Source organism: Drosophila montana, unplaced genomic scaffold (assembly GCF_035044405.1).
Source record: "Drosophila montana isolate Dmon_TW-CO22-7 unplaced genomic scaffold, ASM3504440v1 contig_3733_1, whole genome shotgun sequence".
In the NCBI taxonomy this organism is placed as follows: domain Eukaryota; kingdom Metazoa; phylum Arthropoda; class Insecta; order Diptera; family Drosophilidae; genus Drosophila; species Drosophila montana.
In genome coordinates this window covers 4,841,942-4,857,905 of record NW_026998620.1, presented here as the reverse complement: position 1 = coordinate 4,857,905, position 15,964 = coordinate 4,841,942, and the positions used below count along the sequence as shown (strand labels likewise).

General features: G+C 37.5%; 1 protein-coding gene across 1 annotated transcript in view; it reads right to left on the bottom strand.

The window, feature by feature from the left end:
• Window positions 1-15,964, bottom strand: part of wat (waterproof) — a 34,211-nt gene that overhangs the window by 1,802 nt on the left and 16,445 nt on the right. The window contains exons 2-5 of the mRNA XM_064694178.1: window positions 3,487-3,597; window positions 1,734-1,808; window positions 1,558-1,670; window positions 1,237-1,485 (exon numbers count right to left, since the gene is read on the bottom strand). Of these exons, the coding sequence (XP_064550248.1) occupies window positions 1,237-1,485; window positions 1,558-1,670; window positions 1,734-1,808; window positions 3,487-3,574 (525 nt within the window). The 5' untranslated portion in view covers window positions 3,575-3,597. The remainder of the gene's footprint in view (window positions 1-1,236; window positions 1,486-1,557; window positions 1,671-1,733; window positions 1,809-3,486; window positions 3,598-15,964) is intronic.

Below are 15,964 nucleotides of genomic sequence, written 5' to 3'. Positions count from 1 at the left end.
GTATCTGATAGTCGTAATAAGTAAGTGCGCTGCCAAATCAGACATGCATTGATAAATACACATTCGATCGATATTTTAGACAGGACAACTGGCTGAGCTGATATACCTTGCCTCGTCTGACTTACTTTTGTGTACACAACTTATTTCTTTTGTGAGTTATATTAACCAACTTATCCAACTGCATCTGCTTTGTTGGTAAAATTGGCCTAGAATGAAGGTATTGTATAAAATACCATTGTGCAAGGAAGTATAGATATGTTGTGCATTCAACGCACATTTGATGTGTGTCTGCAAAGGTAATCTTCCGCACTTTAAAGTGCATGCAAGAGATTTATTTAACCATTAAATATGCCACTAGAGGGTATTATAGTTTTCTTTATACTTTTTACTTTATATTTTTAAGCTTATATCAAGTAGTGTCTACTGAGAACTGAGTCAGATACTTCGCCCCTAGCTTTTATATAATTGACTTTGCTGACTTAATACAATATTAAATAAAAGCTCTTAAAATCAACATTCTTTAATCATAAATGGTATATATGTTAATTGTTTTTATAATAAGTATTCCTAATTAACTTTTGTCAGATTAAATTAATTTGATCAAATAAAACGAAAGTTGATTACAACAAAATACGGGGTATTCATGACATGTAAATGACTTGTAGAATAAGTATAACATTGAGGTACGAATTATTACTTTAAAATCAAGACCTATTCTTTAGTGAAGCTTGCAGACCCTCAACAAAATAATCTAGCCCTAACAAAATAAACATGTCAACAATTTAAATATATAAACTAAGCCACCTTAAACCAAAGCTACTGTTAATATGAACCACCGATCCTCACGTTAATAAAACTTGCTAAGCTACAGTAACAACATATCATTTGTAAATAAAAGAAATTTAATCATTTATAAAATTGAATTGAACATAACAACGAGTATTTCAGATAAGGCCCTTCATGACTAACACTACTGGGTATCCGACAGTAAATCAAACTTTGAGTTAATTTACTTAATTTACTTCATAAAATGCGAATGGCAGTAAAAACCAATCCAGGGTATAAACATCGTCTGTACGCTAAATCTATCTAAATTTTTCAAATATAATTAGGCCTAATCTGAATTTATTTGAATGAATGAACTCTAGCAGAGTCTCAATCAAATGCCACCAAAACTGGCCACAGGGTATTAGCTAGTCTAGCTTTTTGGACAATTATGTTAGCGGTCGGGCTCACCTTCAGGTGGACAATCTCTTTGGCCAGCTTGATAATCTCCTTTGTGCCGTGCACATTGATGGCAATGGCCATTTTGAGCTTCTCATCGAATCGGACTGTGGCCGCGCTGTGCAGCACAATGTTGACATTCTCCTTGATGGTCTCGCGCTCGTCCGGGGAGATGCCGAGGCCGGGAAGCGAGCAATCGCCGCTGATGATCGTGATCTGGCAGCGATACTTTGGATTGATCTGTTTCATTTTGGCGAATACCTGAATGGGTGAAAGTACGTAATATAGATAATTAGTAATTAGTGGATGTTGGGGGATGGACAAATGATTTACCGGATCGTTGAACAAATCCTCGATGCGTGCGTGGCCATCCTTGCCCTTTTTGGTGCGTATCAGCAAATATATTTGGGCCACCTCCGTGACGCGCAACAGTTTCTCAATAATAACTGCGTACAAATCAATTCGTAAGTATTCAATTATTCAAGTCACGTTCGCCATTGCCAACTTACTTTTGCCAAAGAAGCCGGTGCCGCCAGTAAGGAAGACGCCCTTATCCTTGTAAAACATTTGCATGGGCGACTCATCTGCAAAGATCAATGCAAACAGCCATTAAACAATTAGCCAATTTGATGCGCATCATTGTGCCGCCCCCCCCCTCCCCCCTCTCTCCTAAGCTGGGGCAGTTGGCAGTGGCAAGTGGAAATGCCACTTCCCAGCCACCGTGCTCAACGCTTGTTTGCCACCCACTTGAAGCGCGTCACGAATTTAAATGCGCGCCCCAAAAGCCACTTCAATTGCGCATAATTCACGCCGCCACACACACACACGCACACAAACACGCACACGCACACGCTGGCACGGCACGTACACAGTCACAGTGAGAGTCACAGGCAGTAGTCGCACGTAAAGAGCGTTTGGCATGTGGCTGCATTTTGGCCATATGTCAAAATGGCAACAACAACACTCAAAGTTAACGCCAATGCTGACATTGTTGTCGGTTGCTGCTGCTGCTGTGGCTGGTTGCTGCTGCTGCTGCTGCTGTGGCAGGCTGCCACTTGTGGGCCACTCATAAATATTTGCAAGTTAGCAGCTCGTCGAGCTATTCATCTATCGTACAATGGTATGACACACACACGTGCACATACATACGCACACATACATATATCAATGTGTAGAACATGTAGGCACATTCCTGTATCTTGAAGGTGGCCCATGCTGGATGCGTCGACTGCTGTGGCCTAATTGCCAATCGACGACGTAAATCACTGTCACTGCATGGGTTATACGGGCTATGCATACACACTTAAACACTTTGGCCACTCGATAATTGCATAATAAATGCAACATTGTTAAGGACTTAAGGCTGGCCCATTGGCTGCCCGGCTGCCACCTCAACTCGCTCTCGTCGCATTGTTGGCGTCAAGCATAACAAGCTAACACACGCACACATTCATATTCATACAAATACTGGCTGACACCTAGAACTGACAGACTCCTACCACCCCCCCTCCCCCCCCTCTATCCATTTAACGGCAGCACCCAGGGGTCGCACTCAACCAAAAGCACTTGGCGCGCTCACTCAAATGTTTTGTTTACCTATGCTAATTGGCTTAAATGCAACTCAAGCGCACTTCTCATCGCGCCAAGCCGAAACTGAGCCGCCGCCATCTAACCCAAATGCCCCCCACTGATGTCCCCCCCCCCCCCTCCTCCCTGCAGCATTGTTTATGAGCGCTTCGGAATTGAGCTCCAGCACCCAAACGCGTGGCCTCACTTGGAGTGCGGCATGCGGCGTGCGGCGTGCGCATTTAAAGCTTTTGAGCGCTTTGGGGCATTTGTTCAGCGACAGCGCCAGCAACACCAACAAAACCAACAACAACAATAATAACAACAAGAAAAACAACAACAACAATATTGCCACTTTGAGTGAATTGTCAACAATTGTGTTGGCTCTTTGGATTTGCGCGCCGCCGTTGTTGTCGTTGTCTCTCGCAGACAAAAAGTCTGTCACATAATTTGTCAATTTCAACAATTTCGTTTTGCCATCAACCCCCCCTCGCCACCCCACCCCACCCCCTTCCACCACGGAAGGCGAACGTAATTCTTCATGAATGCTTATTGTTTTTAAGCAGCATTGAACTGGCTGCCTGGTTGCCTTAGCTGTGCATATATACACAACTTGATATACACTGTTTTTGTTGTGCCTTGGCCTGAGCCTGACCCTGGCCGTGGCAGTGCCCTCTAAAGGTCCTGGTCACTCACCCTGTGTGCCGGTGATAAGCTGGCAATGATCGTCCAAAGACTTCGTGTATCCATTGCGAAGGTTCATTAATTTCGCATCCTCCATCATGGCCAGAAAGTTGTTTGGTCGAGCTGTACATGGAATTACATTATTTTAACTTTTAGTAAACAAAAAAATAATAATAATTTTTCTATAATTAAATGGAACTTAAATAATTTTAACAGCTTTTTTCTGCTTTTGAATATAACTATTATATTTTAGAAAAAAATACAATCTTTAAGATGATTCGGGTTCAATCAGAATATGCTCTTAAACTTATTATAAGAACACAAAGCTCAAATAAAGTGTTTTGAGGAACTTTTTTAAAAAGGTATGTTGTATATTATGTTGTTGTATAGAAATAAATAAGTATATTCGGTCCCTTTTTTATCATTTTCCTTGTATGTTAAAGATAATGTTAAGCCTTACTGTTAAGAAGATTTAGTCTGTGACATGCGTTCAACAAATAAAGAACATTGAGACCAAAGAAATAATACTTTCAGACAAACACATACTTAATTTAATAAATATACCCAATAATCTTTATCATCCTCTCACAATTATTATCAGCTAAGTATATTTAAATTCAGTAGATAATGGGTCGATAATTTGTACAAGGTATCTTACGCCCGTTCGATCCCCCTTGATATTTCCACTAGGTATCTTTTGCCTATGCGATTCTCCTTTTCCTATATAATAACTGTTTCAATGTTTAGTCTTAACAAGTGTAATATATGGGCAAAAATATTGTTAAAAGAAAATCTGTGCTATAAACTCGGTAATTTTTGCTATACGTTTTTTAAAGATATAGATTTTGTAATTTCGCAAAGGTCAAAAATAATTAAATGTAAAAATGTTCAGAGCTTATGGAAAACCTGAAAACAAAGCGGCTTTGGTATAATGAATTTGAATTTAAACTTAAACTAAAATTTGTGAGGCAGTTTGAAACTTTAAACGAAATAATGTTGAGTTTTTGATTGATTATTCAGATGATACCTGAATATAGTTTCATACCACAAAACTCACTCGAGGCAAGGTAATTTTACATAAGCCGAAAAAGGAGAATTTAAGCTGAGAGACCATTTAAAAATATGAAACACTTCATAATGTTAAACTTTTCCATGCTTAAAACTGCTTTTATTAACAAGGATAAATATTTGTACATACATTTTTTCAGCGAAATAAAGTCCGACTTGTCAAAGTGTTGCATTTGAACAGTTTTATGTTGCGCCATTTTTGGGCTTAAATCTGACATCCTGTACACCGATTGATGTCTTACTAATTAGAAAATGATTCAATTGAAATGCGTTAGGGCAATTACAAGACCGACGGCGGTCTCTATGCGACTGTTTCGTCGCAACTAAAAATCAAATATAAGTGAAATTCATTTCAAAATTTAATTAAAACTTTGCTCGGGCTTTTGTGTGCCACGAAACCCAACAGGGCGTTGCGGCCATTTGCACGGGGAGAGCGCTACACTAACAGTTCTAATGAAGTGCCAGACGCACCTGTTGACAAAGAGCGACAAAAAACGAATTGAAAATTCAACTCAAATACAATTTTAATAAAATTCATAAAAAGCAACTAAGTGAAAGCCCAAATGAAAGTGGATATTCTATATATATGGCTTTCCTTCGCTGTTGCTATCTTTTTTAATTAATGCTAATCAAAATAAATTAACAAAAGTAAACAAAAACTATATCGGTCAAGTCGAAGAAGCTATTGAACGCTTTAAGTATGCAAGGAACCCGATAGAAATTTCAAGAACATAAATTAAATTCAAATACACACATTTACGAGGTAGAAAATAAACGTTCAGCTTGACAAAATTCTAGTTTGCAACAAATGTCATTTAAACACTCATTATTTTTGGTCTTGGATAAAGCCCATTAAAATTCGTTTGAATCTTTTTAATAAATACACCCCTAATTGTTCGAAAATGGAGTTCTAAGTTTCATCCAATCGGCTACTAACCAATTTTCAAAGAACTTCATAAGAACTTAATGAATACGTGTTTCAACGTTCTTCCTAATTCCACCCGCAACTGTGGAAAATTGGCGGAAATGGTTGTATGCAACTTTTTTGTTTACTATCCGATCGGTTTCTTACTTATAATGAAAGATCTTTCTGTAATTTAATTTGAAACATGTTTCACACCTTTTGCCAAATCCACCCCACTTGGATTCGGGTTAAAGTTTGTATGCCCGAAAGTTTATTTTTTCGGATTCAAGTTTTAGTTAGCTCAAGGTCGGAGTTTTTAGTCAAACTACATTTTTAACTTATCCCATTTTATTTTGTCAGCGTTCCGCCAGTTTTCTCAGGGCGTTAATTATTTACACGTCCGACCAGGCATTTTTAACGCTAATTTCAACCATTGATTGTTAATTCTATGTACTTAAAAATCAATTATCAAATATCCATGTCAGATATAGCCTTAGTAGTAGATATCAGGTTAGTATGAAAAATGATGTCTAAAGCTCAAAGAAAAAAACTTGGGCAAGGATAGGCCAGGAAATACCAACTACTTAGTTGTATGAAACTCTCTTGCCAATCAGCTTCAGATACTGTTTTCAAGATCTGCCCCAAAAATGTTTTATAAGTATATGAGCTTCGCACTCTTCGGTAAATCTATCTCTAGGATGGAAAATAAGTTTGCAGGTTTGTACGAGCAGAGTTTCTTCCATCAAACTTTCACTCTTGAACGCAATCTCTCTTGATCAGCTTGAAATAGAAATAAATTAAATTGTCTAATTCTGTTGCCAATATATTTCCTATGCTCTTCGCAACTCGTTTTGAAGTCGTACATTTCTTGATGTTTCAAAATGAAGGCTCGCCAGAAGCAACAAATTCTTAAGGTATTATTTTAATTTTTTACAAATTGCAGTTACTACTTAGCTCATCCGCTTTCGAGGATAATTGGGATAAATAAATGAAAATGTCGATATGATTGTATTTAATTTCAGAGCTCAAGTTGTAAACTCAATTACCTTTGATCGCTTTTGGCCGAAAACTCACGATTGTTTAATAGAATTATTCCGTTGCTGATGTGGATGGAAATATGTATCTATAATTATATATATATATATAAATATATAAATATATTTATATCACATTTTTATACGTATTCAACTCGCAATGCAGCTGAAATATGCTTTATATTCAACTTAAAGTCCAAATTGCTTATAGGTAATTAATATTAAAAAACAATTTTAATTAATTGAAAACTAAAATGAAATCAATAACGAATTAAAGACACATTGTCAATAATCAGACAAAAGTATTGAATAACATTGTTATTTTGCATGTGATATTTTTGGGGTGCAACACTTCCTTTATGCCAAAAGGCAATCAAGAAGAAGCAGGCAGCTCAGGGGTGCCGAGGCTTAAAAACCCCTAATAGCTAGTTATCTGAATTGCTTCTGAAGCAGATCTTAAACGCAAAAGGGCACGTAGTTAACAAAATTTGCTGTCACACACAAACTTAAGCCAATATTCCTTAGGGGCATATGTGGCAAAGTAATCGAATCCTGCGGGTTGTGTTAAGCACGCTTCCTGCAGCTGAGAGAAAGGCTTGCGAGCGCAAAGCAGGAAACTCATCCTGGTGGACAAATGGTATATCCATTCGATTCGAATTTCATAAAACTATAATTATGCGTGAGTCCAAACATTTTATGTGTTTTTATAGGAATAAAATATGAAAACAAATACTCCCGTTTTTAAGCGAGTTTTTGTCGATTAATATTAGTCGGTGCGTGCGATTAATTAAAGAATCAAATTGCGAAATCAGCCAAACAGAAACAAACAATACTCAGTCTTGAATAAAATTTAATTGAAGTGCTCATGTCGATGACGCTGTGGAATTTGAATTGCGCACAAATTAAATGCCAAAAAGTCAAGTCCCAAAAAACAACAAGTAGCAAAAAATAAACAATTACTAATAATGAAAATTACAAATTCGATGACAGCTAAGTGAATTAATTGCTTGTTTGCCGGCGACTAGCAGCAAGTTCAATGCAAATCTATTATATGTAAATGATAGGCGTGGCACAATGCCAGCGTTGCCAGATACACGCAATAATTGTAAAGAAAACGATCCGAAGCGCATTCATGCTGGGCACAACCAACAACCAAACAATGGCAGCCAAAGCGGCAGAGGGGCAGGGCAAAGGAGGCGAAATGAAACTGAACATTAAATAATTTGAGTGTCGAAGTCTCGCACAATTAACCCATATTTGCAATGGAAGCCAGCCAACAAGCCAGACAGCGAGCCAACCAGCCAACCAGCCAACCGGACAGCCATGCAGCCATACAGTCAGTCAGTCAGTCAGTTAGTCAGTCAGTCAGTCAGTCAGTCAGTCAGTCAGGCTTGCAACTAGCATGTTGCATTTCACACCAATTGAGGGGATTTTGCCCCGTTTGGCTCGACGCGCACTCAATCGTATGAATGACGAAAGCTGTGAGAGGTGAGCGGCAGGTGGATGCTGTATGCTCGGGTGCTTGGGCAGATTGCCAAGCGGACTAGCTGACTGACTGACTGACTGACTAACTGACTAACTGACTGACTGACTGACTGACTGTCTGACTGACTGACTAGCTGGCAATGTCGGCCAAAAAGCCACAGCAACTGATTGCACCACACCGGCGACCACAGCGCCACCAACGCGAACATCAAAACTGTAGAACGCACTGCACGAATTCCCGGCTACTTCAGCTATGATACTCGTTTTGGGGGTGTGGCTGGGCGCTGGGGGGGGGTTGATTTTGTATGCGAATTTATACATTGTTTAAGTATAGGCCACAGCTGCAGGCACTGCCTTTGCCTTGCTGTTGTTTTGTTGCTGTTGTTTGGCCAACGTCTGTTGCTGCCACCGCCGCTGCCCCTGCCCCTGCTGCTGCCCCTGCTGCTGCTGCTGCTGCTTTAGCTGTAGCTACTGCCTGTTGTCGACACCAACTTCCATTGGCGATGCACATCGAAGCGCAGCTAATTGAAACATTTTGCACAGTGTGCCTAAATGAAGCTAAGTTATCCAGACTCATAAATATTATGAGAAAGCAATAGCTGCAAATATGCTACGATATCGTCTTGCATAGATTTTTAAATATTTATCAAAATTTATAAGAAAATAACATGTATATACATATGTATATTCTATTATTTTTAATTTCAATATATTTAAAAAAACGATTAATATATATACACCACATATATATGTCATCTGTCATGTAATAGCAAACATATCTGCACGATTCTTGGCAAAATAAACCAAAATAAAATCCATTTGAAATAAACTCAATCTTTACTTTTGTAAACTCTTCAAAAGCCCACAAATAAACTGCAGAAATATTAAAATTTAAAAAATATTTTACAATGTTTGCAAAAAACAAAAATAAATAGAATAAAATGTACAAAAAAATTGTTTGAGGAAAAAACTTAATTTAAAATATGAAATGACATTGGACTAGCTCAGACGAAATTATTACTGACAATAATATTTGTAATTAAAGTTCATCAATTTGTTCAGCTTCCAATTGAAATTGCATGAGTGCAAAAAAATAGCATTTAGCATTGCGGAAAATTTAAATATAATTTAGCATATAACTATTTATGTAACTACAAACATAACATAACTTAAATACATTTTGTTTACGCACATATTTGCGCAAGTAAAAAAAACAGTTTTTGATTAATATATTTTATGATTTTTTCGATTTTAAAAGGACACTAGATTCATTCAATGAAGCTCGTCAAAGCTGACTTTGATGAAAATAGCTTGAAAAACAGAATATTTTTCCATTAAAAAACTTATTTTTCCATCCATTCTTTCTATACAGCTATATAATAAAGTCGTCCGATGTTGATCGATTTTTGGATATATGTATGGAGTATAGTGAAACTTATAATAAATAATAAATATAACTTTTAGACGGACAGGCGGACATGGCTATATCAACTCGGCTGTTTCAGCTGATCTAGAATCTATATACTTTATGGGGTCACATGCCAGGGTATAAACACTTTTCAGATGCCGTGCGAGCGCAGGTTTGTTAGACAATGTCTATTCTATATGATAAAAAAAATACCTTTAAAGTTACAGATACTCCAAAAGGTTGCGAAAAACATGCTACTCAAAATATAAGTGTAAGTTTTTATAGTTTTTATAAGAATATAAAGCTTCTAGTTGGTATATCTCGGGCTTTCCCGGTTTTTGACACTTCAAGTTCTTCGCATTAATTTTCAGCCATTTACCGCTGATAGAAAATTTCCATCTACCATATATATCTGGTAGATGACAATAATAGCATAATATCAGCAAGTAATTTGAAAATGAGTTTAAAGAGTCCACAGAATTAGGAACCAAAAAAAAACCCACTTAAAGCTTAAAAATTAAATTTTGCCTATACAACCCTTAGCCCCAATTTGACATCCTAAATATGTGAATTTTGCGATAGGTGTGAAGCACGAATCAAATGAATTTTCACAAGATCATTTCAAAATGAGCATGAAGTCAATTGGTCAAATGGTCAACGAAAAATTGCACACAACCGTTAACCGTCTGATTTTCCACAGTTGCGAGCGGAATTTTCCGAAGTATATCGATTTTGACTACCATTTTCCACTCTGGAGTGCATTTTCCGAATAATGTAAAGCGCCTCTCAGATTAATTTGAATAAATCTTTGAAAATGCGTTTCATGCTGCACCGATGGTAAACAAAGAAGTTGCATACAGCAGATTTTCGCAATTTTTACCAACTTACAGATGAAATTTCCCAAAACCTCGTATTCGTCACGTACGTTAACTACGGTAAACAATTCAGCTACCCAGCTCTTACGATTTTGCATGTGCGTTGAGCAATGTCAAGGTAAACAGTTGTATATATAAAGATTTATTGAAACGTTTCAACTCATCATTCTTTTTGATCCAAATAAAGGTTTTCGCCTCTAAAATTCGTATAGATCATAATTAAATGTGTTTTTGTCAAAGAGTATAGATCATAATTCTTAGTTTTTTGGACAAAGCTTTACTCTATGAATGCATACATATAATGTTAAGGTTTTAGAAACTATGTCAATAATGTAAGATCCTAAAATAAAACTCTATGCCGACCATATTAAAATCCCGTTAATCTTTCAATAAGCTCAACCTGATGTCAAGATTTTTTAATGCGATTTTAAAAGTCATATATGACAAGCAATAATGTCATAATTTCGTATGTAGTCCATGACCTTTGTGCCACGGTTCGAGCTACCCAACCCAATGTCACACTGCTTTTGGCATTTTTGATACTACTTGGCGCTGTTCTTCGTACTTTGGCGCTTGTTTACCGCCGATGCTGCTGTTGCCTCAACAGCAAAACTCGAAACAATGGCCCAAAACACAAAAGTATGAACCGCAACAACAATAATAACAACAATCGCCCTGAACACCGAAAGCAATGCAACAACATTGCAGCGTCGACGAATTCGCCTCGCATATTTCAATGAACCCAAATGCGAATCGAAGAGCCGGCCACAGTCGCCTCTCTTTCCCCTTGCCCTCCCCCTCCCCCTCCCCCTCCACCTACCCAGTCACCTACCCCCTTCGGCCAACATATACCACTCAGTGGGTTGCCCGCATTTGCGAGGCTCATTCGCTTTGAATTTTATTTAATGCTTTTGTAATAAAGTGTAAAATGGTGAAAAAGTGCAAACAACAGCTTTGCGAGCGGCGACGGGCGGGGAGCGGCACTCGGGGAAGCCCCACTGCATAATATCAACAACATCATCATCAACGGTAACAACAAACAACAACAACAATAGCAAGAAGAAGCAGGGAAGAGCAAGAAGAACTACGACAGCAGCAGTGGCCACATTAAAAGAAGAAGAAATAATTAACAGCAACAGTTTGAAAGTCCATAAAGCGAAAATGGTTGTCGTTGCCGTTGCCGTTCCCGTTGCCTTTCCCGTTGCCGTTGCCATCAGCAGTGCAAAGCCTTCCCCTTTGTCGACCCGCCCGCCCTCTCCTGTCCTCTGCATACTTCATCCTTCATTGGGTCCACCGCATGTGCCATGGCCATACAACTTCCGACTTCCGACTGGCTGACCGACCGGTCGCAGTGGCCAACAGCTGTAGCTTGTTTGTTGTTGTATCTCTCTGTCTGCGTCCTGGAAGGGGCACAGGCAGCGGGATTGAGATTGGGTGATATTGGTGCTGGTACTGGCCGTGCCGCCGCCCACTAACAGAGATGAGACAGGCGAAGTCAGTGCGAAAAATGTTCGTTAAATCTATTAAAAGATAATTACGTGAAGACAAATGAACGGTGGATGGGGGAGCGGAGGAGGGGACCGGGTCTGCAGCTATTATCCGTGCGGTTGTCTGCGGTGCACACATACATATGTACGCTGTTATTATTTCGAGTTCGTTGATACGATAACGCTAATGGATATGGATATTGATTATAGTTTTTATGCTGCTGTAAATGCTGCTGATGCTGCTGATGCTGTCTGATGCCGCTGCCGCTGCTCGGATAATGATCATTTTGATTATATTGATGCGTCATTTTATGAGCCACAATGGTATTGAAATTGAGTGGCTTGTGACAGCGTCTAGTTTATGTTCGGCGCGATAATGGTCCGCGCTGGAAACAAGATATTCATGATGGGCCCCAAGTGCAGGGGGGGAAAATCTCAATTATTAGCTGCCCTAATATGTCTATGCGTGGGGGTGTGTATTCTCGTGTGTGTGTGTGTGTGTGTGTACTTAGCTCTAATTAATACAGTTAACCACATGCGTATACGTAATTATATGCGAATGCTATTGCTATCTTATTGACTTTGGTCATTTAATAATCGTATGCATTTCAATAAGGAACGTTTAATTAATAGAAATTGAAAAGCTGTGGGAAAAGTTTTTTGGAAAATCTGTGAAGAAAATAAAGGCAATCATTATCTAAAGTGCATTCGATAAACAATACAACCATCAAAAGTGTCGACGAAAGTGTTAATGTTTACCACTAATTACCTGAAACAACTTTGGCTTCGTTGTTAGCACCGCGCTGTTAAGTGCCGTACTGAGTTAATTACAACTGCGGGTTCTCACAGCGCCAGTTCCTAATGCATACAATATTTTGTTCGGCTTGCATGTGCACATTGCACTCAAATTGAAATACAAAAGTTCTTGGCATGCTAATCAACCCAGCCAAGTGTCGCATCTCTGTGGGGCACGTGTGAAAGATTTTATTATCCAATTATGAGTTTCATGCAAAGAGAGAGACTAACATTTGCAATTACAATGCTACGTGTCTCAGCTAGCTGGGGGTTATTCCCAATGTCAACCCAAAGCTGTTATCAATGTGGAATCTTTGGGGCTAAGCCAAAGTGTTGCGCATGCGTAAACTGTTGCTAGGTAAGGGGAAGGGGTAGGGGCAAGCTAATGAGCGTTGGCATCCACGTCACATTGTTGATATGCCTCATTGATGCCATTGCGGTTGCGGTGCCTGCCCTGACAGCCAGCCACGCCTCTCTGTCTGCAGACACGCACATGAATGATACATCTGTTGTGCGCACCTGAGTGAAACCAAATTGTTGTTGCATTTGTTTTCTGGTGGCCGGCTGACTGGCATGTCGCGTTGCCATTGCTGGTAATGGGCCTGGCCATAACATTTATGTTTGAGTTAGGCAAATATTAATAAGCTTTGCCTCGCTTTCGCATTACCACATGCTCAATAACAATCATATCAAATCAAATAAGCCGAAATGCTCATGCACAACAGATATGATTTGATTTTGCGCATTTTGCTGCCAGAAAACCTGAATGATTTCAATTTGACACGTTTTGCATGTAGTACGTAATTAAGAAAGAGTTCAATGATATCCAAACGGCAATTGAAATCAGATATTAAGCATACGCCGCATTGTGCAATTATTATGCAAGTATTACATTATATTCAATTGAATGCAATCTTCCTGCAATATAAATTGTTGTTCTCTTTTTAGCCAAATTGCTCTAGTGCAACCGTAAAAGCAACTTAATTATTGCTCATTATATCATTTGAATTATATGGTATGCTTTCATTTCATTTCATTTTGCAATGCAATTAATTTCACATAATTTAATTTCATTTTAATCAATTCCGCAGCGCTTCACCGACGCTAGAGCTGATTAAACTTTTATTTGATTTGTGCGAGCTTTTTCTAAATCAAACTCAATTGTTCGTTGCGCCATTATTACACCGATTTAAATGTGGCTAATATTTCAACATAAAAAAAAAATCCACAAAAGTCGCGTACTGAAATTTTAATTACATAATTCTCGCATTATCAATGACAACGCCAAAAAAATAATAAAAATAATAAATAAAAAAAATTAACAACAACCAAAAATTATTACAATCACGACATAACAAAACACGAGACCTTATAAAATCGATATGCAACAATAAAATACAATAAACATGGCCCGTTATACTCGTAATTTATATTAATTAATCAGTTTTTTAGCGTGTTAATCGCACGGATTGCCGGCCAAAAATCAAAGCGCCAACAATTGACGGCTCAGCAATAAAAACAAGTGAAAGTGCTCTAGTGCCCAACTAGAAGATACCCTAAGCTCCGCGACCTTTACTATTCTTACCTTAGCTTTATCAAATTTTCAGCACATACATATTCCACACAGAATAAATGAGTTTTGTTTTCAATTTTGTTACGAATCTTGGTAGGTAACAAACAAATATATATATTGTAAACCAGCTTCTTTCACGTACGATCTACGATTAACATAATTATAAGTATGTTAAGTTAACATTTTAAATTCGGTTAAGTTAACATTTTAAATTATGTTAAGTTAACATTTAAAATTATGTTACCAGCTACATAACGATAAGTCATCAACGTCAGAGTCACCTTGATTGTATAATACATATGTGTCACATTATCATATGTAAAATACTATTACAATGCTAATCTTAATTACTACTATTGACCATTCTAAATACTATAACCTCTTATATACAACATATACATTTACTCTATCTCTATATACTTTAACAGAGCACATATACCTAATTTGGTGTATCTAGTTCTTAAAGTTTTTGAGTTAAACCTAAGAAACTAAGTCTTAAATCGATTTTTATCGATGTTTTGGAAATAGGATGAGATATCGACAAAATGACAAACTTGTTCTTTTTTTGGTATAGGAGAATATATTTTATTGTTAGTAAAGGCAGTCGATATCAAATCAATAGCGATATCGATCACTCAGATATAACATGATCATACTCAGCTCATCATCCCGATCAATAACCATTTACTTTATGGCTCAGAGCTGCTTCCTTCTGCCTGTTACATTCATTTGCAATGGAATATTATGCCCATTTAAGTCATTCTAAATGGATTCAGGGTATAAAAAGCGCATAAATCTAACAATACCAATATAAAAAAAATAACAAATAAATAAATAATATACATTTTCAAGCGCTTGTAACCCGAAGGCATTTGAATTGCAACGTTTATTATTACTTTTTAATACAACTTTTATTTTTTTTATAACTTAGCGCCAATGTTTGTTTTGTTAATATTTATTTATGTGTACATAATTAAATGACATCGCTGAGTGTTACATGGGCCATAATTTGACTTATTGCTAGTTTTTATACCCTAAAACCTTTGCAAATGGGTCAAATGTGTGCTGCTTTTTTACCTTCATTTCAGAGCTAATGAGAACTAGCAATACAACATAAAGGATATAAGTTTTCGTCTAGTTTCATTAGGGTCAATAAACATCAAAGTTATTGAAGAACACATTTTCTTGAGCGTGGAGCTGAGGTGTTTGTGACGGCAGGGTATCTCCTAGTCGAGCATTCACCTCCAAGAGCACTTATAGCTACATTTTATTAATGTTTATCCGCTGTGCGCTGATTTGTGTAGCGGCTGCCACTGTTTTTCCGTAGTTAACTCTTTGGATTTTATTTACAAACATGTGAATTATTAGTAAGAATGAATGGATAATGGGCAAACAATGCAGAAATTGTGTCAAAAAATGTTAGGAATAAATAACAATGTTTGTATGAACGATGAAAAACTGTATAACTATTTAATTATTTGAATAGTAGAAAAAATTAAAAATATATTAAACATATAAATCTCAGTCTTTCTGTCCTTATGGACATGCCAATCAATAGAAGCCAGAATATTGGCATAAATATATGTTATTTAATTATTAGAATTATCGTGACATTTACTATAATTATGTATTCTCATTCAATTTTTATGCACTGAACAATTATTAATGAGATCTATACAAAGGAATCAATAGACTGGCCTGAACAATCCAAAGCTTTGAAGCAAGTATGTATCTCTATATAAAACTGTTTGTCCGGACTGACTGATTCACTGATTGATTGGTGATCAAAGGGAGATCTAGGATGCTTTTCCTTCGGGAAATTCCAGCAGCAAGTGTGGAAAAATCGCGAAAAACGGAAAAA